Raw genomic sequence first — 20,055 nt, forward strand, 5'->3', positions numbered from 1 at the left:
AGCCAGAAGCTCAGCCGCAGCTCCAAGCTCTTCATTGCCCCAGCATGACAGGTCAAAGGCCAATTTCTTGCTGTCACTGCCTACAGGAAATGCCTACATCCTTCAGGACTCCAGCACTCAGCATCCTCAGTCAGCAACAGCAAGTGCTGGCTGCTCAGAAACTTGCACCTTTGCCTTGTACTCAAGACAGCAACCCCCAGAATGGGCACTTACTCTTTTGGTATGAGTAGGCGGTGATATGACCCTAGGTGGACACTTGTCCTGTTCTTCCTCATTTTCCTCCTCTCTGGCTTCTTCAGCAAGAGCAGAGAGAGCCAGAGGAGAGACAGTTCTTGGTCCTGTCACCTGTGGTAAGAGAGAAGCATGAGGGACAGGCCATTACCTCTCACTTATAACCCCATTTCTCCTTGGATCTACAACCACATCTTGAAAGGAGAACTCATACACTTTGTTAGCAATGGGATTCTAAGTCACACCAACCAAATTGAAATGGGCCAAATAAACAGAGCATTATCCTGCTAAGAATTTGATATTTCTTCTCTGTCTGCTATCAGCAAGGTAGGTCATCTCTGCAAATTTGAGCTTTCTATTGTTGAAAGCTTTTAAACGGAGAAGTAAGAAAGAACCACCAAGGTCTCTGTGACTGCTGCGGCAGACATGGAAAACCAGAAAGGGTTCAGAATCCCTTTCTGTGCTTTATAAGGGCCAAAAAAGTAGTGCAGAGGCATCTTTGCTGTCTGGAAAATGAGAAAATGACGATGGCTTGTCCTCCGAGGAAACCAACAGAAAACAAGATTGAAGTGTCAGCTACGCATATGTCTAAAACACTTGGATGCAGAGAGTGGTTGTTTGGATGGGAAACAGCCCTTGTGGTGAGCACTGTCATGTAGGCATCTATAGAAGTCTGCTTGAATGTCCCCCATGAGCCTCCCCTTGTCCAGGCTAAAGCTCCCTCAGCACCTCTTCACTGGCCTTGTGCTCCACACCCTTGCCAGCTCCCGAGGCCTTCTCTGCACATGCACCAGCTCCTCTATCACTTTCTGCTTCCCAGGGGCCCACAGCTGCACACAGCATTCCAGCTGTGGCCGCAGCGCTGCCCAGCACAGAGCGACGCTCACTGCCCTGCTCCTGCTGCCCCCCTGCTGCTGACACAGGCCACAATGCCCTTTGCCTTCTTGTCCACCGGGCCACAGTCTGCCTCATCTGCAGCTTCTCCAGACCTGCAGCAGCCTTGGCACCTTTTTGGCCCATGCAGCCATCCAGGCACAAAGCTGCCCATCTGACTTAAAATACAGCATCCACCATTTTAGGATGGCCTTGTTTTTCTACAGCGGCACCTTTTAAGGAGATGTTATTAAATAGATAGGAATAGAATTGTCAGTCACTCTGACTAAATTTTAATGGGCCTATTCTACTCTATGGGAAATTGCTCTCAGTTCAGTGTTCCCCCCTGGCTGCCGTCAGCAAGCAACATTCTCTCTGCAAAACTGAGTTGGCAGTTTTTCTGGGCTCTGAGATGCAAATTAGGAAATATCCACTTATGCCTTTGTTATTTTTGTTGAAGGCGTGAAAATGGATTTTCTTTTGGCCTCCCTAGCTGGCCCTCTACACTCTACTGGTACTGGCCCTGCTGACAGCTCGCTCTACGATTCTTAAAGACCAGGAACATGAAATTTCCCTTTCTCACTCACCTCACGATCAGCACCACTGAATACACGCTTCACGTGACCTGTAGTGGGCAAGGGAAAATGAACCAGATGCTGTGAGAAAACTGCTTGGGCTGCTGAATCGCACAGAAGAAGTCAACCCCAACAGAGATGATTTCCTGTTTCACAACTTCCCTCCAGGAGACACGTTTCATTCACACAGCCAGCAAGAGATTGGGACAGTATTCTTGGCTGTGCCTACACCTTGGCCTGTTTTGCCAGTAAATGAATACAAAGATGACCAAGAAAATGCAAAGTCTTCTTTAACACTCTATGCTCCTGTTCTACCAAAAACATAAAACATCTTCTAAAATCCTCTCCTTCAGGTACTTTTTTAAATTAATCAGTTGCATGCACTAATTCTCATTAACTTGCTGGAAACAGTTGCACAGAAAAGCTTCCCCAAGATCCCCTGGAGCTGTGGCAGTTCTATTGTGGAAGAGCGCAGCAGCAGCTCCAGGGTTAAGGAGCAGACACTCACTGCTTTGGAGTTTGCATTTCATTGCAAAGGGAAAATCACTATTGTTGCACTCAGTAAAGGATTACTTAGATAGTCAAATCCTTTCATGAGGAAATGTAGAACGAAAGAAGCTTTCCCTGAATGCTGGGAACATTTGCAGAGTTTTTAGAAGGCCCTTCAAGAACGTCTCCAGCAGTCTACATTTTCAAAGCTGTCTTGCTTGTCCCAGCAAACTGAGGAAATGACAGACTCTGCTGCCACAAACTCTCCTGTGGAGGGAACGGAAGCCCTGCAGGTTCCCTTGCAAATGCTGCCCTTGTGGCTACAGACACTCATTTTTCAGCTGAGTGTTTTGACAGGAGCTTTCCCAAACCAGTGGCATTCTAATGCTCTTTCTGTTTCTAAATCAACTCAGTCACTAAGAAAGAGCAGGAAGACATACCAAAGCCATCATTCTGGTTACACCCATGGAAAACCTCTACTTACGTGCCAGGTGAGTCACAAAATATACAGAATAAGTAACAGCATATGCTCCAAAAAGTGCAGGAGCAAGTTGCTCAATCATTGTAGCACTGCTCTGCAAGTTTGCAGGCTGTGCTCCAACAGTAGAAAAAGCAAGGCTCTTGTCAGTGCACAGGTGTTCACTGACAAATGCCTCACCCAGGAGAATGCTACTGCACTGAGCAAGCTCTAGGGCTGCTCTGACGCTCAGGCCTTCCATGCACTAAGGCAACCTTCTGATGTCACCACGACAAGGTGGCAACCATGCCCTGACATCACAAAGCAAACACTCTATGTTGGTCTGTGAATTTATGCCAGGAAATAACAACCTTCCCTACAGCAAACAGAAGACAGCCTGGGAAGTTCTCCTCCATCACAAAGCAGCACAAATTCCCCTCGTGGGCCAAAGCCTGTTGTTTCAAGGGATCCAAGAGTAACTCCAAGAGTGCACAAAGCACCTACAGCCTGTACCCCAACTGAGCACTCAGATGGGACACAAGCTAAGGAAACCAGACCAAGAAAATGGCCCACAGTATTGCACTTCTGAGAAACGACCCTTGTTTTTAACTTTTTAAAGGTTTCTTAAACCTTAACAAAGGACTGAATAAGGAAAGATTCCAGCACTGGGAGTCTCCATGACTAGCAGCCACATGCTCATCTACAAAAGGGATGCTCTGCCTTTAATACCCTTAGCCCCTCCCAAAGTTTTGTCTGTCAAATCTTTCTCTGCTGTCCTCTTACATCTTGATTGGAGGTCAGGTGTTATTAAGCCGTGCCTCGTGGTCACAAGCCAGCCCTCCCCAAAAGCCCTGACTACCAAGGCTATTACAAGGGGGATAAGAAAGAGGACTATGGGAGAACATTTTCTAATAACATCACTTCGCATTTGAACACCCACATAACATCTATCTCTTAACTGTGAGAGCCAACTATTTCATTACTCACCTAGAGTGCACAGAACCAGAAGAGAAGGCACTGTGGGCATAACAGATGAAATCATTCCTAACAAATCCTCCCACATATTTGCACATTTATTGGATATTACCCGGACACCTGTGAATGTATATCTCTGCCTTTCTTCCCCTTTGAAAGTAGTCCAACTGGCAACTTGTAGGGAAACCAAGGGCTTTGTGGGGGCTGCATTACTCTGCACACACCCTGGCCAACCATGGCAAGGAGCTTTGGTGCCTAAAAAGACCAACCAGAGGAAACAGCTGGAAAAGGTTGAAAGCTACCAAGCAGGGCCTGATGCCTGCTGCCAGCTCAGGGTTAGAAAGGAGGCATTACTTTATTTTAGCGCTGGGAGCATAGGGAATCCCTTCCCTAAGCCCTGCACACCCAGCAATAACACCTACTAGTTTGTATCCATGGAACTAAGACATATTCAATACTTTCCTGAAACTCCTAGGCTAAACATTACCCCAAATTTATTGACATATTTCAATGACTTCTCAGAATTTATCGACATCAGAGTAGGAGTGTTCTGTAGGTCCCTGGTGGTCGTTGCCACAGGTTCAGGAGGAGACCCATGCACAAAAGAACCTAAGACACAACTGGGGTTGTAAAGCAAATGTATTCCATTAGTTGCAGTAGCAAACAATACATACCAACTGTTGGGGTCTCTAGCTTGTCAGAGTGACCCCGAGAAAAGTTGCAAAGTCCCTTTTTCCAGCCTGGCGCTTGAAGAAGGAGTCAGGGCTCTTCATTTCTCAGTCTCGAGGTTGTTTATTGAATCTTATCTATAAAATTATTTCTCCTGTCCTGCCGAGGTCTGCTCAGCAAGACAGTCACAGGCATTCTGCCTGCCCCCGGGGCGGTGTTATGTCTTTATGCTAAAAACTATGCATACAATGTTTACAATTACTTTCCGATACCTATCACCTATGTTAGACAGTGAGCTTCTACTCTAAACCAATCTAAATGTGCCAACATCCCAGCAGAAGATGGAGGCCAGGAAGGAGAAAGGTAGGACATGCCCAGATCCCTCCATCTTGCCCCCTGAACCCCTATTCTAGAAACCCCAAAATCTACTGTTTCACCCCATGATAAATTCACTATCATTCTACTTAATTTACTGTGGCTTGCAGATATTCATCTATGGTTGGTAACTTGCTCCACGGGTCATAATCACAACCACAGGTATTTTTGGGCTCTGTGCCCGGGTCTCTGAGACCCCTGGCAGGGGTCTTGCCTGCTCAGGACAACCAGAGGGATGTCCTGGGTCCTGACAACCAACCCCTTGATTCCCAAAAATCTGCTGAGCAGGAGAAGGAGATGGAGCGTGGTGCTTGGTGGCAGGAGCAGGTAGGCAGTGCACTTGCAAGACATCCCCTGGATCAAAACCGTGTGAATCTCGTCCTTCTCATTCCTCTACCCCAGAACCAGGCTTGTATCTCCTGCGCAGGAGTGGAATTTTCCCAGTTACGGCATCAGTTCATACATGGCTGGCTGTGAGATGAGGCCATGATGACTCCATGACTCCCTGCCACCAAGGGCTCCATTAAACATTGTTCCCCTTTTTTCAAAGCTTGACTGCCCACCGATTGACCAACACATTGTTTCTCTTCCAAGGGTCAAGTTGCCACCTATTAAACAATACACTTTTTTCTTCATTGTCTTGTCAACCTGCTCAAACATGGATCAAATACGGCAGGGCCTCAGACACGACTCTGGTTCCTGACACAGTCGTTAGGGAAATATCCCATTCCTCAAATTCTCCTTTGGTGGTCAAGAGCCTCCTAAACACTTTCTTCCCTTTGAATGTTGAATGCATTCCAGCTACCTTCTTAGCAGGACCACTTTCTTTATTCTCAAGGCCAAGATAGCCACATGCACACAGTAAGCACTGCAGTGGGGGAATACAGGGTTCAGCACTGCCTGTTAAAGCTAAAGGAATTGACAAGATGAAACCCTATTTGTTACACTTATACGCCTCGCCCTCCTATTCTGGGAAGCAAACACAAGCATTTCATCAATACACCCTGCAAATGCTCTTGCTGAGAGAAGCCACATTGCTGTGTCAATAAAGCAGCTGGGACTCCGTTTGTTCATGCAGAGAAAGCCAATTCTTTATTCACATAACTCATTTTTATACCATTTTCACAGACCTCACGTTCAACTCCAACTGGCTGGTAGTTTTCTTGCCACACAATTCATTGCTTAGAAGGTGTTTTGGTGTGTACATGCTAAGACTCTCTCTTTTGAAGACTCACTCTTACTCAGGTGATTACATTTTTCCTTTGTGGACGTTCATGAGACAGAGTTCTTGTTTATTACAGATGCAAACAGATTTCTTAGCACAATAGCTTGTTGTGCTAGCTGCACTCATTCCTAGGACTTTCCCCATGGGAAGTTAACTGGCTGCACGTAGAAGACGTAACAGGCCAGCTGGGAAGTTAGCAGAGCAAGGCCTGATTTTAGAAGGCCTTTCTTTTCTAATACCCCTACCTGTGTGCAACACATTGTGACTTTCTTTCAGAAATTAATGAAGAAAACACAGATTGCTGTTATGAGGAGAAAAGTTGTCCATTGTTTTTAAAGGTTGCAGAGTTCACAAGTTAAACCAATTGCTGCCAAGTTGGAGTTGTAACTATTTGCTGTTAATAATTTCATGTTGTAATCACCTGTTGTTAATAGTTTTTCTTTAATTACCTGCTGTTGATGGTTAGAAATCCCCTTCGTCGAGTATCACCCTGCTGCTACCTGGAAAATGGCACCCGGGGTTGTGAGGAGGAGGTGACATCGGGCTGGTATGCAAATGAGGAAACCCCACACCAAACCTGGCAGGAAAAACCCCTAAAAAAAACAAGCCACCATGGAATTAAGAGATTGAAGTGATGTCTAGATGTGAGGAACAGAAACCAGTATCCGCTAAGACCCTTTTTACCTTTCACCCTAACCTAAAAGACATCGGCTAGATAGAGGACCTCGAATGTCAAACTGAAAAACTGGGCAATGTCCTGGTACTCCCCTGAGGATGGAAGCCCCAGCTCTGCCTGCAGACCAGCGGACAAAGCTGCACTTTTCCTCCTCCGTGCCACTGGGAGCAGTGGTGGCATGTGCGAGACCCGTGGGTTCTCCCCACCCAACCTGATTTTTAATAAAGGCATTAAAGAGGAGAAGGATCTCCTGCCTTATTTATTTCAACTGCCTACTGAAATTATTCCGCACTCCCTTCCAAATCAGTTCACTCCTCAAGCAAAACTCTCAGGCACATGCCCGATTCCCTCTCTCCCAGCAGCTCAGAGCGGCATTGCACAGCGCTTGCTGTGCGCCAGACAGCACAAAGCAGGCTGGCCTGGTGGCCCTGAATATTTCTGCAAAACACTCTGCATCTCACCCCTTTGCTCTGGCTCGGTGCAGAACTGCAGGATTGCAGGCGCTTCCTCCCAGAGCTGTGTGAGGCACTGGCTCCTGCAGATGTGACCTGCCAAGCTGTCACTGCCTCCCGCCGGCCTCGCTTCCCCTGGCAGAAGTGCCGTGCCTGAAGGAGGCTGCCCTGTGCTCCAGCCTGCCGAGCAGCCCGGCTCACTCCCCCGGTGCCCAGAGTGCTGCACACACTGCTGACCTTTCCCAGGAGTTACAGAGCAGGCGGCAGAAGAGGAGGAACCCTCAGCCAGCCCAGCGGCCCTGGGCTGCCCTTCGCCTTGCTCTGCTCCTGGGCACACTCCAGACCAATGCCTCCAGTCCGGGCTGTGCCCAGCACGGCTGCGCTTCCCCTCGGGAGCAGCCAGCTGCCAGCCGGGCTCTGAGAGCCGAGGATTCGCCCGCTCCCGGGAAGAGGCACCCAGGGCCCGGCTGCTGCCCTTTGCAGCTACCTGGGCCTCCTTCCAGCCTGCCTCTGCCGAGGCTCAGGCTGCTCCGGCCTCTGCCGGGGCTCTGCTGGGGCTCCGCAAGGCCGGGCCCGCTCGCACCTCACAGGCGCTGCTGACAGCTCTGCGCCACAGGAGACCTTCCCGAGCCCCCTCTCTGATCTTTCTGCTTTCTCACTTGAGTAAGGCTCTCCTTCTGCCAAAGACATTGCATTTAGGGATCCAATTCCAAGTGGCAGGAACCCAAATGCTCTCGAGTCACAGCTCAATGCCTGCATCTGCACAGGGTGTTTGGGTTGCCCCGCTCCTTTGGTTTTTTCCTGCAAATGCCATTGCCCTTTCTGCCTCAACTAGAAATACCAAAGTTAGGCAAAAACCAGCCAGCGGGCCATATTCCAAAGGCAGTATGGTCTGGAGAGAATGAATGAAGACGAGCCTTTTCCATTTACAAACCATACTAAAGAAGCCATTTGTGTGACTTAGCACCAGTAAAAAACAACTAGTAATTCAGAAGGAAGTTTTCTGAAGGGGTCAGAAGGAGAGGAAATCTTCCAAATGAGTTGAAGTTTCAGAAACTTTATTGAATTACTTTATTGAATTAATCCTAATATATAATCCTCTTCTATAATCCTAATCTATAATCCTAATGTACAAAACTCTTCAACAGTCCTACTCTAGAATTCTACTCTACAATGCTACTGTAAATTGCCTTTGGAGATAACATCTTGACATGAGTGTAACTTTCTCGTCTCCTAATTCTTCTTCCTCTTCTTGACTGAGTTGATCAGTTGTGACAGGATAGATGCTGGCTTGGCTGAAGTCACAAATGGATGCTGTCCATAGGAAAAAAACCAAAAAACCAAAACAACAAAGAACAGTGAACCAGGACTTTCCAAGCTCAGTGCTTCACAGACTCAATCAGGATTCCTCTGGGTCATAAAAAGACCCAGAAAGTAGAACAATGGGACCATCAGCTCTCCAGTTGTCATGTGCAGGACCTTGCCATCACAGGCAAACCTGGCCCAGAATGCCACCCATCTCTTTATTGTGATGGCTTCATCTCTCTGGGATTTTTGCCCTGCCAGTACTCTAGAAATGGTGCTTTCTGTCCCTGGGGTTTCTTCCTCTCAGGATACTCCAATGACTCACGTAGGCCCCTGCCTTTGAAAGACAGGCACCGTGCTGATTTCCACAGGGGGATAGAGCAGCGTCTACCTTTCCATGCCATGCCCCTCCTGTGCTGGATGGCACCTTCCTTCCCAGCAGGGCCAGCCCAGTGGCACTGGGTCCTGCAGTTCCCATTCTGCCAAAACCTGGCAGTGACCCTGGGGCAGTTCCCGTCTGCTTGAGCATGCCAGGCAGCAGATGGGGCTGGGACAAGTCCCTCCCAGCTGTCCCTGTTTGCGTGCCAGAAACCTCTAAGGGTGGGCTGGGGAGAACAAACCAGGGCCCCTCAGAGGCTCAGAGTGAGCCCCCCACAGCCCCTCCTGCCCACAGCCAAATCTCTGACTGCTAGGCCAGGACTGGCTTCCTTGGGTTCCTTCACCATCATTTCATGTCTCCTTACCCTCATTGCTCTACTTCAATTCTTTTGCCGTTAGATAAAACTGAACACCCAACCAAATTACAAAAGAGGGCAACAGAAACAGAGGACAGAGGACCTGTCCTTTCAGGAAATGCAGAGAGAGGTGGAGATATTCAGTTTTATGAAGAACAAGCCCAGGGAGACTTTTTTGCTACTTTCCAAGACTTCAGAGTGTCTTTGAAGAAAGTGGGGGACACCTTTTTTTACAGGTCCAGTTAGAATAGGATGTGGGCGAATATTTTTAAACACAAAGGAGATCTTATCAGAGCAGGTCTAAGGAAGAACTTGTCTACTCAGAGCATGGTGCCACCCTGGCACAGATGTCCCAAGAGCTTGTAGGTGCCCCCTCCCTGGAACCATTCCAGGTCAGGTGGCAAAGGGCTCTGAGCAACCTGATCTCTTTAAAGATGTCCCTGCTCATTGCAAGACACTTGGACCAGAGGACCTTTACAGGACCCTGCCAGCCCAGCCCAGTCTAGGATTCCTCACCATTTTCATTTGTAGAGCACCAAGAGTGGAGGTGAGAAGGAAGGGGGCTCATCTGATGCCTTGGACTTCAGTCGAGGAGGAGCCCATCCCTCAGACCCTGTTTCACCTGCAGCCCCTTCACACTTTACCTGCAGGAGCTCCATGGCAGACCAGCGCTCCTCCTCGTCTTTCTGAAGGCAGCAGCTCAGGAAGTCACGCAGCAAATCTGAGAGGAGCTTGGGATGTCGCAGCTTTGGGGTCCCTACTGTGGCTATAAGGCGTTGAGCCTGCAGAAGAAGGAAACACGAGGCTCGCCCTGCTGCTTTCACATCTCTAGGTGCTCTGCCACATGTCTTTGTTTAACCTCTCTTCTTCAGTGACAGTTTCTGCCCTGGCAGAGACCCAGAGATGACTTTCCTTTACCAACCAAAACCCCAAACCCCGATGCAACCACAGCTTTTCCACCGTCCCACAGATCTTGCCTTGGCAGCTGATTTCATTGACTGACCTAGGTAGTGGGAACTACATCAGCAAAAGCACATTTGCATCTCTGAGGATTCACACCAGCTTGAGAGGCTTTTTGGAAAAGGGACTTTGCTATGATAACTAATTTTCAAGGATTAGTAGATGAAAGGTATCTCTGCAGTGCTTGTTGGTCCCTTAAGCACTCGTGCCATAGAACTCATCAAGCTTTTTGTGTTGTTCTTGAAAACAATATTAATTGGAAGAAAGGAAATCCATCTGTTTATCCCCAGGTAAGGAAACAAACATTTGCAATCTCATATTCAACACAGAGTCATTAAGATGCCTGCGCAAATGTATTGGGATGAAAATGCCTGCTTGGGCACACAGGAGCCACCTGCAGCTCTGTCCCTCAGCAGTCTGAAAAATTCTGCTTCCCATTATGTGGAAAAGAAAAAATTGTCATGGTCAAAAGAAGAAAAGGTGCCATCCCTATGGTCACCCTCTGCTTATTTGGCTCCTCAAGTCAATATATTAATGATTGGCTCATCCCAGAAAGTGCCAGGAAACACTGGCAGGTTTTGGCAGGCTCTCCACATCCCCAGGCTCTGTCTGGGGATGTGGAGAGCTTGGTGACGTGGAGAACTTGGCTTGGGCTAGGAGAGAAACATGGTCTCTCAGTGTTTCAGCAGCACTGCACAAGAAGCAGAAGAGACCCTGTGGCCTTCACACCTTCATGCCCAGGTTTCAGGCATGTTTCCCAGTGAGAAGAAACTGCACCGTGGGTTATGTTCTTCTCTAAAAACCACAGTTTTGGAAACTTTCTTGGATTTGGGTTTCCTTCTTTCACTTCTGGAAAGATAATAGCAATTCTAAGATGCTTGTTTCCTGTTACTGGGGCCATCTCCACAGACAAAAGAAGTGGAACCACTTATAACCCAAAGGCAAGTGTTGCCTGAGAATGGAATTTGTTTGCATGTGGCAAGGCTTGAGTTCCCCCACCTGATGCAACCAAAACTACAGCAGATGCTGATGTGTTGCAGGGACATTCTTAGGAGGGGACCTTGGTGGAAGTAGTTCCAGCAGATGGCAATGGGGTTTTGTCCAATGGCACGCAGGACATGGGGCAGGTGAGAAAGACAGCGGGATCTGAGAGTATTTGCTCCTTACCGAGGCAGGACTTTGGTTGCAGTAAGGAGGTTCTCGTTCTACCATTTCAATTCCCACAATTCCAAAAGACCATATGTCCACTTTGGGGCCATATGGTTGACCTGTCACCACTTCAGGCGCCATCCACCAAGGAGTCCCGGCTAACGTGCACCGTCTATTCTGCTCAGGGGTGAGCTGAGTAGAGAGGCCAAAATCAGCTGAGGAGAAAGCAAAATACTGGTTTGATTTTAATTCTGTGCAATTAGGAAACCAACAAAAGAATTCCCCAGCAGAAGTTTGGAAATGTGCTGCTGAATGTCCTGGCATTGGCGACTTTAAAAAGCGCCCCGTTTTTTCACTGCTTCCAGCAGTGGCTTTTGTTCTTTGGAAGCTTTAGACTTGTAGTTCCCTCCCTCTGGAAGGGACGCTCACAGAGCAATGCCACTCTTGACTGCTGGTTCCTTGTCATACCTCTGTACATGTGTCAACCCTGTCACCAGCTCACAGCGAGTGCCCCTGTACTACCACCAGCTCCATTTCTGGGGAGCTGGCCATCACTCAAAGCAGCCTCACAGCCCCCATCCCTGGAACGCTGCACCTGACCAAGAACATACCGACCTAGCTTGACAGAGCCGTCTGTTCTGAGAAGGATGTTGTCGCTCTTCACATCTCGGTGGATGATGTGGTTCGAGTGAAGAAAATCCAGTCCTCGCAGGCACTGAGAGAGAAAACAGAGAGAGGAGGGCAAAAATTAGTGATGTCATTTCATCACACAGGAAAGGAAACAAAGAATCTAAAAGATTCCCTCTCCAGGGGAAAGGGGAGTAGTGGCAGAACACAGTGTCATTGAGAGGAAGAGCTTGCTGCTCCAGCACTTGAAGAGCAAGACCTTTCTAAGGAAAGGCATGTCAGCTTTTTAAAAGAGCAGCAGCACCTGCTCTAGTAGACTGTCCCCTGCAAACCAGCCAGGATGACTGCTGCTGCAGTGCATGTGCTCAGAAGCAAACAGCATTTTAGCTGCACTCCTTTTTAGCTGAGGACTGAGCAAAACGAGTCTCTCTTTTTTCTTTGCTGTTCGTTTCAAATCCTGCCACGAGCACCTTTGCTGTCACAGGCAAGGAATGCAGTGAAGACAGGCAAAAGTTTAGGAAGATGGAGAACAGCAAATACAAGAGGCAGAGCTAGAGTACAACAGCAGGAAATAAGAGTACAAGAACTGAGTACAGTGAGTGCAGTGGCACTGGCAGGCGTTTCACTTGAGATGCTTTTACTTGCCCATAGCATACCAGCCACACAGAAACAAAGTCTGGCACATGAAATCACTCCAGCTCTGAGCCCCTGTTTCCCAGACAATCCTGCCCAAGCCCTCGGAAGCACAGATGGGATTGCTGACCTCCCGACTGATGGCTGCCATCTGCTCTTCAGACAGGAAGGTCTCACTGATGACATCACTCAGGGCGCCTCCGTCCATGTACTCTAAAACCAGCCAGAGTTCCTCACCCAGAAGATAGCTGAAAGAAGGAAACAAGGGTGTGGAGATGAACATGCATGGCTACATTGATTTTTTACTTCCGGGTTTCTTGTTTCCAGGTCCCTTTGGGACTAGGACAGAATCAAAGGAATAGACATTCCCTCTCAGCTGTGCATTGTTTACAATCTGTGCAGTCTGGAGGAGAAAGGCACTGCTGTGAAAAAGGAGATGTCTTAGATGGGCAGCAAGTGAAAAGTGCAGTTTAGTAACAGCCCAGATAAAAAGCCTTTCACACCTGGTGTTTCTGGAAATAAGCACGTAGTCTTCCTGGCATGCATGACCATGGCAAAGAGGGGCAACGATCTAAGGGAAATCCACTTTAGGATGGTTCATTAGCATTTAAGAAACTTTAAAAAATCAATCCCAAAAAATGGGAAGGCAGCGAATTTTGAGGATGCTGACTTAAGAAGATACAGCTGATCCAGGTTCTGAATAATTTTGGAATAATTTTCAAGCGTTCCAGGGAAAACTCATGCAAACAAGATGCACTCTCTTCTAATCCATTGGAGATGAATAGAGAAATATTAATAAGTAATAATGAACAGCTCTACTTCCTGCCACTGACCAAAGTGGGTTTTTAACCTCTCATGTTTGCTGTATGTAAATGCACATCCATGGGATAAGACCATGACCTCTCACCTGTCTAAATAATTCACAACACTGGGACTCCTATTCCTCTTCATGATCATGATTTCATTAACTGTTAGTTGCTTCCTCTGCAGTCCTTGAAGATTTATTTTCTTTATGGCCACCTAAAATGACATTGAAAATCAGTAACCTGAGAAGCTGGTGGCACGAGACCACAACACACATGGAGCAAGTGATTTTGCAATGACACAGCTGAGCTGTGCCAAACTGCCTTGTGATTAGGCACTGCAGTAATTAGGAGCTGACATTCCAACAGCCCATTTCTCTGCTTCCTTGGGGGCAGTTCCAGAACACATGGGGCCACTGACATCTTGCCTTGTCCACTTGGAAACAGTGGTGTCTCAGCTATCACCCCCAAACCTCTGACCATACTCTCTGCTGCTTTGTATGGGATTCAGAAGAAGTAATCTATGCCTTAATACTCGGTGGATACATCTTGGGCTGTGGGCAGGGCTTAGGGCTTTTAGGGACACCTTGCAGATCTCTCCCTACGTGCAGTTCCCAAGTGCACACTGCAGGTGGCTAAGGAACTCCCAGTAACTTTCAGATGTATTTGCTGGCAGCCAGAAATGAGAATTCAGGACTCTGAAGCTGTAGCCCCAAAGAGCAGGGAGGTGCTCTAAGGCACCACCTTTATTTTGGCAACGAAGAGCGAGTGAGCGCCTCCTTCTCTGAAAGGAACCGCTGCCCTCCGTGCCTTTCTTCGGCAGCTGAGGAGGACAAAGTCCCAAACGTATTTCATGGGCTGGCACCAGTCTGTGCTTCTTGTGCCTTTTCAGCACAGCTCTACCCAAAGCTCCAGCCACAGCTCCCACCCCCCAGAGGGGAAGGCCCTCAAGAGCATCAGAGTCTGCAGGGGCTGTTGACATTTACCTCTCCTCCTGTGGCATTGTTGAGTGCTCTAACCACATGACCAAAACTCCTAGCAATGAAACAGAAGCAGAGAAAGGAGAAGCTGTTTAGCTCCTAGAGTGAAAGTTAGCCCATTTAGGAGATCTCTGCTGTAAATACCTAAAAGCTGCAGGATGCAGGAGGGCTCTGCCAGAAGGCAGATGATGTATGCTCTTCTCAAGTGCATGGGCACTGGGCCTGTTCATGAAGCGCTGGGGTTCAACTTCTAAAGGGAGTTTATTCTTTCCTCTTGCGTTTCACTTTCTAAATGGTGGGTTCCTATCCTGACCATAGAGTGTTTCCTTCCACAAACCAGGGGAAAGAAATGTTCCTGGGAACTGTTATCTCACAGCTTTGATAGGGGGTAGGTTGCTCTTTCTGGCAAGCAAGTTTCTTCTTTTTTCATTAGTGGGGCAGTATGATTTTGAGACATACAAAAATGCTAAAGAAATTAACACAGAGCTGTCCCACACTTGAGAGACAAGGATATCTTCCAGGTCCTGTTCCTTGATGCAGGCAAGACCTCGGCAGCATGGAGGTGTGTCTGACAATGCCTTCTGAGCACACACACAAATTCGGAGCAGCACCGAGAGATGGGAGAATCTGTCCCCAGTGTGTGAACATGTTTGCAGCTGGCCTGACTTCACGCTGGATAGACATTCCACCAGAAAAACACCTGGCCCATGGTTGTGCAGGAGTAACTGCGGTTGGACTCACCCACTGCCAATATGTTCCTTTTCAGTGTAGTTCATTGCAGGATTTTCCGTATTCACCATTCTCCCTGAGGGAAACAAAATGCAAGATGCTGACTTTAAAGCAGAGATCCCAGCTTCCAGGAGATACAAAGGGCAGCCCCACTGTCTGGTGCTCTGAGCCCTTTGTGGTCAGCTGGGTAACAACATCCAACGTCAATAGGACAGGCAGCCCTGCAGTGCAGACGGCTGGCACAGAGACTGATTTTGTACAATCCTTTGAAGAGTTCTCTTGACAGGAAACAAAGCACAGGGAGATGCATTTCCAGGAGAGAAGGACATCTTCTCCACCTTTCAGCAGTTTGCCAAAAGAATTCCTTTCCATTTGTAAACCAGAGCAGCTCATGCTATTACCAATCCCAACAAGGCTTTCAGCATCAGGACCCTCACCTGTTTATGAGCAGGCTGAGCTCAAAGGTGCCCCTCTCCCAGCTAAGGAAGGCTCCAGCCTCTGCAGTCCCACCAGCCCTCCGGGAGAGGGCAGCCAGCACAACAAGTCTGGCAAAGCCCAAGCATGAGCACTGACAAGCAGTGAGAAGAAGCCACAGCCAGCCTGAGCCCCATACAAGTTGTTGCCCCCATTCAGGACACAACAGGATGGGCTTTGAGATCAGCCACACTGAGGTGCAGATCAATGCCCTTTTTGTCCCAACAGGTGATGGTAGACACAGAATCCACGGGGCTCTGGTCTCAGCCCCACCAGGTCTTATCTGAGAGCACAGCACTGGCAGCTCTTACGGGCAAGAAGCAGACTCATTGGGTTGTGCTGCAGAATCACAAAGGACTTGATGTGTTTTCCTAGAGACTGATCTGAGCAGGACTTTGGCCAATGGGTAGGATTGCAACAGTCATGGGAAAGAGTGGGTATCAGGTATGACAAAGTGCCATGGATCTGAGGACTATACCGTGGGTGGGCTGGAGGCTCTCTCCTGAGAAATGCCTCCAGTTAATCTGATCACATCACTTAGATGTGTCTCTTGGACACATCTTGATAAGCATAAAACTAGAAGAATAAATACAGGTTGTTATAAAAGTATCTGTTTTTTTCTTTGGGGGCACATGGAAAACACCTCCTGCTCTCTATTTGTCCTGTAACCTGATGTTCTTTCAAAAGTAGTTCTTATTGACAAAAATACAGCATTCTCATGAAAATAAACTGCAGATGTAGTAGTGGTAACAGTAAGTCACAAAAATGGCATCAACAAGATGTGGGGAAGAAGGGCTCCTTCAGGATGGAGAAAAACCAACTCCAGCAAAAAAACCCACAAGTCAACAACAAAAAACCCCAAAACACCACAAAAAAACCTCACAAAAACAAAAAACAAAAGGCTCCCACAAAAAACAACACAAAAACACCCCACCAAAAAAAAAAAAAAAACCCAGCCAAAAAGACAAAAATCCAAAACCAGTCAATTTCTGTGAGGTTTTTTTGCTCTGATGACTGGTTGGAAGTCAGGAGTCTAAGGAGGATTTAGGAAGCTGAAAATTCCATTCAGTTTGGCCACTAACAGACAGGAATTGCCTGGATTATTTGCTAGGTCACAGCCTTCTGCTGATCCAAGAACAATCCCTGCTTCAGCCTTTAGCAGAGAGGGAAGCTCAACAAACCCAAGCCAGTCCCAGGTGCCCTCAGAGGCAGCAGGAACACCCAGAGCGCTCTCTCGCTGCCCTGGAGCACAGCACTTCCTCTGGGGAGTCTTTAATGGCCCTGTGACACCAAACTCAGGAGGAGCATTCGGTACAGCTGTGCTGACACCTGCACACAACACACTGTCCCTCAGACAAGAAACACACCAGACGTACCCAGCATCTCCAGGTACCCCTTCTCAGTCTGCTGTTTTGGAGAGACGAAGGAACTGCCCGAGCTCGAGTTCCCAGGTTTGACAGAAGGGCTTCCTCGAGGTAATGCTGATGCGGCAGCAGGTTCAGAGCCCATGATGTGCTGGTCCTGTAGCAATTCTGGTGGGCACTGTTCCTGTGCCTCATGCCAAACTTGGGGCCCTTCATTGCCAGACATTCGCTGGAAGTCTTTGCAGGCTGCCCGGTGAGGTGTCAACACTTGCACCTCAAATCAAACAGAACAAAGCAGTCAGGGACTACAGCTTGTCCCTGTCAGCCAGGAGTCACCGACTGCGAGGAAAGGGAAAGAACAGATTGACAGGGGATACAGACAGCTTGCTTCAATCCTCCATCTGGGTCACCATGTTCCCCTGTAAAAACACCTCAAGAAACAAGGAGAGCAGAACAGGCAAGCAGGAATCAATTTAGATGACTGCTGGCCAAAAGGCCAAAGGACAAGTCCAACCATCCAGGGCAGCAGTGGGGATTCAACACACCAGGAAATGTCCTTCAGAGTGACTGTAATACACACGACAGCAGGATGGCACTCAGAGGCATCACCCCACTCCCTGCTGCTCTGTACTAGAAAGGCAAGAAGGGCAGAAACCACCGGTTTGGTGACTGCAGTGGCTATCCCTCTTTCACTCACTTGCTTTTGTAGAGACTGAGAGAGGCGATTAGCTTTATCTCTGATGATTTTAATTTCTTCCTCCAGCCTCTTCTCCCTTACCTTGTTGCTAGCCTCCGAATCCTGCAGCTCTGCCTGCACATGGTCCTTGTTAGTCAGTAAACAAGAAGGGAGAGGATGTTTCATGGGTGGAGTGGCTGCCACTCTTTCACTCACCTGGTTCTGTTGATCGCCCCTCTGCTGATTGAGATTCTCCTCTTGAACTCTTCTCATGTCATCCTTGTTCTTTCTCTTCAATGCCATGATGTCACTCTGAGCTTCGGGCAGCTCTGCTTGTGGCTCTGCCTTGATGTTCTGTACACACAAGTGCAGAGCAAGTGACTGGGAGCTGCCATCAAGCTCAGCTTTCTCCTCTTGCAGCCTCAAAATCACATTTATTCAGCCACTTCTTTCTGCTTCCCTACCCACATCTGTTTCCAATGTAACCCTCCTGTCCCAGTGCTGTTCTCTGCAGATTCCAAGGCTCTGTGCTTCCAGTGCCTGTGGGACTCCTGGCCTCCTCAGTCCCAAGAGCTCCGTTTTATGCCCCTCTTCCTGCCCTTCCTGCTGTCACTTGGCCAGTCAGGCTTACCTGGCCATTCTCCTCTGGCTCTTCCACCTGCTGCCTGTGCTGCTCTTCCTGCTCTCGGGCTGGGAACAGCTCTCCCTGAGACGGGCGTGGCATCTCTGATGAAGCAGTTTGCTCCTGCTCTTTCTCTAGAAGGGCCTGCACAGAAAGCAAGAGAAGATGGGTTTCAACTTTCCATACAACCTTTGTGGGCCAAGACTCAAGGACTGATGGGCTCTCACGTTCCCAAAGCACTGTGCTGCTCTACTGGGTCATTCTCTGCCCGTGGGGAAGCACAGATTCCAAAGTGACCCTGGCCCTACAATCAGAGGCCACCTGGGACAGAAGCTCCAACAGCCTCTCAGGCAGCTGACAGGGAAGGTGTGGCATTACTCAAGGGTCTGGTGAGGGCCTCCCTCTTCTTCTGCCATGTCCTGTTTGTCTTTCAGTAGTGACTGTCAGCCCGCCCTGTCGCACAGCTCCATCCTGGCTCTGCAGGTGGTTTCCTGTGTGAGCTCACCCCTTGTGAGACACACTTCTGGAGTTCATGCTCTTTTCAGGCCTGCACCAGCATTCCTGCCTTTCTGACATCTACACTCTTGTTAGAAAACCTGGTCATTCACAAGATGAGGATGCATGCACAGATCTCTGATGGAGGTCAGAGAGCCTCGATGGCCACCTCAGTATATGGAAGAGAACCAAGGTGTTTCTTCTCCCTCTGCTGTCAACTGAGAATTCTGACCAGCAGTAAAAGAGACTCTGCTAAGGCCCCATTAACGAATGCACTTACACAGCCCTGGGGAGGCCAGTGAAGGAAACCATGTGTCATGTAATGCATGGCATGTATGACCAGAGTCACTGAACACCAGCTAAACGTGGAATTGTTCCACCTCTCTAGGACAGGCAGCAATCTAAAAAGTTAACTGGAGACTTCAGGGCAGAAGAGGCCAGAGGAGGAAAACAACTCTGAGGGGGGAAAAAAACATCCTATCTGGAGGGGGAAACATCTCTGCCTGCTCAGAATTGGTGGAGGGAATGTGTCTCTAATTCTCTCCTGAAAGGGATGCTTTAGGTGACCTTTGCACCTCCAACTGCCTTGGACCAGAGCCGGGAAGATTCAATTATGTAAATGTTACATAGATAGATAGATAGATAGATAGATAGATAGATAGATAGACAGACAGACAGATCTCTATACTATAATCTCTATTTTCTGACCTCTCTGTTGCTACACACATCAAAACTTGGTAGCCAGTGCCCCGCTCAGCAGCAATCCTGAGATTGCTCTCCAGTTGCTCAATAAAGCACACTCTTGGGGAATCTGGAATGTGCAGGTCCTTATGGAAAGTGATCAGACCCAGAGCATTGCACTGGGAAATGCACTCTTTGTGCATCTGTGCTTGAGCAAGTTCTTCTCTTGGACTCGACAATACTGATGGTGCTAAAGTGGCTGGAAGCAATAAAAAGAAATAAAGGCCAGCCCCTACCAGCTCCTCTGATCTCTGAGGAGCAGCTGGAATGCAAGGGCATTGATCTCCTGCTCAATTCCCAAAGAAAACACACATTGATTTCCTTGTCTACAGAAAGTCACAGGCACTCTTAAGTTCAAAGGGATGCTGGAAGGCCTGGAGCCACAAAAGCTTCTTCTGCACCAACATCCCTGTACCAAACGGTGTGTTCTCATGCAAAAATATACTGCATTCACGAGAAGTGACACTTTGGAATAAAAAATTGTAGCAGTCCGAGTACTGTAAAAGGGCAGGAAATAAAGAGGAAAAGCAGTTTAGTTGGGAGAAAAAGAAAATGAACAAGACACTTCCTCTAGGCAAAGCAAAAAAATCACAATAAAAAAAGGAGAAGAAAGCCAATTCCAAAAGTAGGTAAAATGTTTGAATGCACAGAGGAGATACTGAAGGTCCCTCACAAGGTTTCAGTGGTTAAGGCTAAAGCTCCCTCAGCTCCTCACTGGCCTTGTGCTCCACTAACTAACTTATCCTGTGGCCTTCTCTGCAAACTC

The 20,055-nt window shown here is 48.2% G+C and overlaps 1 protein-coding gene across 1 annotated transcript in view; it reads right to left on the minus strand.

The window, feature by feature from the left end:
- Positions 1-8,230: 8,230 nt before the first annotated feature.
- Positions 8,231-20,055, minus strand: part of LOC132342055 (uncharacterized) — a 47,745-nt gene continuing 35,920 nt past the window's right edge. The window contains exons 11-18 of the mRNA XM_059874245.1: positions 18,063-18,197; positions 17,453-17,785; positions 13,313-13,425; positions 12,536-12,653; positions 11,761-11,860; positions 11,164-11,360; positions 9,681-9,818; positions 8,231-8,311 (exon numbers count right to left, since the gene is read on the minus strand). Of these exons, the coding sequence (XP_059730228.1) occupies positions 8,231-8,311; positions 9,681-9,818; positions 11,164-11,360; positions 11,761-11,860; positions 12,536-12,653; positions 13,313-13,425; positions 17,453-17,785; positions 18,063-18,197 (1,215 nt within the window). The remainder of the gene's footprint in view (positions 8,312-9,680; positions 9,819-11,163; positions 11,361-11,760; positions 11,861-12,535; positions 12,654-13,312; positions 13,426-17,452; positions 17,786-18,062; positions 18,198-20,055) is intronic.

Source organism: Haemorhous mexicanus, chromosome Z (genome assembly GCF_027477595.1).
Source record: "Haemorhous mexicanus isolate bHaeMex1 chromosome Z, bHaeMex1.pri, whole genome shotgun sequence".
Taxonomy (NCBI): Eukaryota; Metazoa; Chordata; class Aves; order Passeriformes; family Fringillidae; genus Haemorhous; species Haemorhous mexicanus.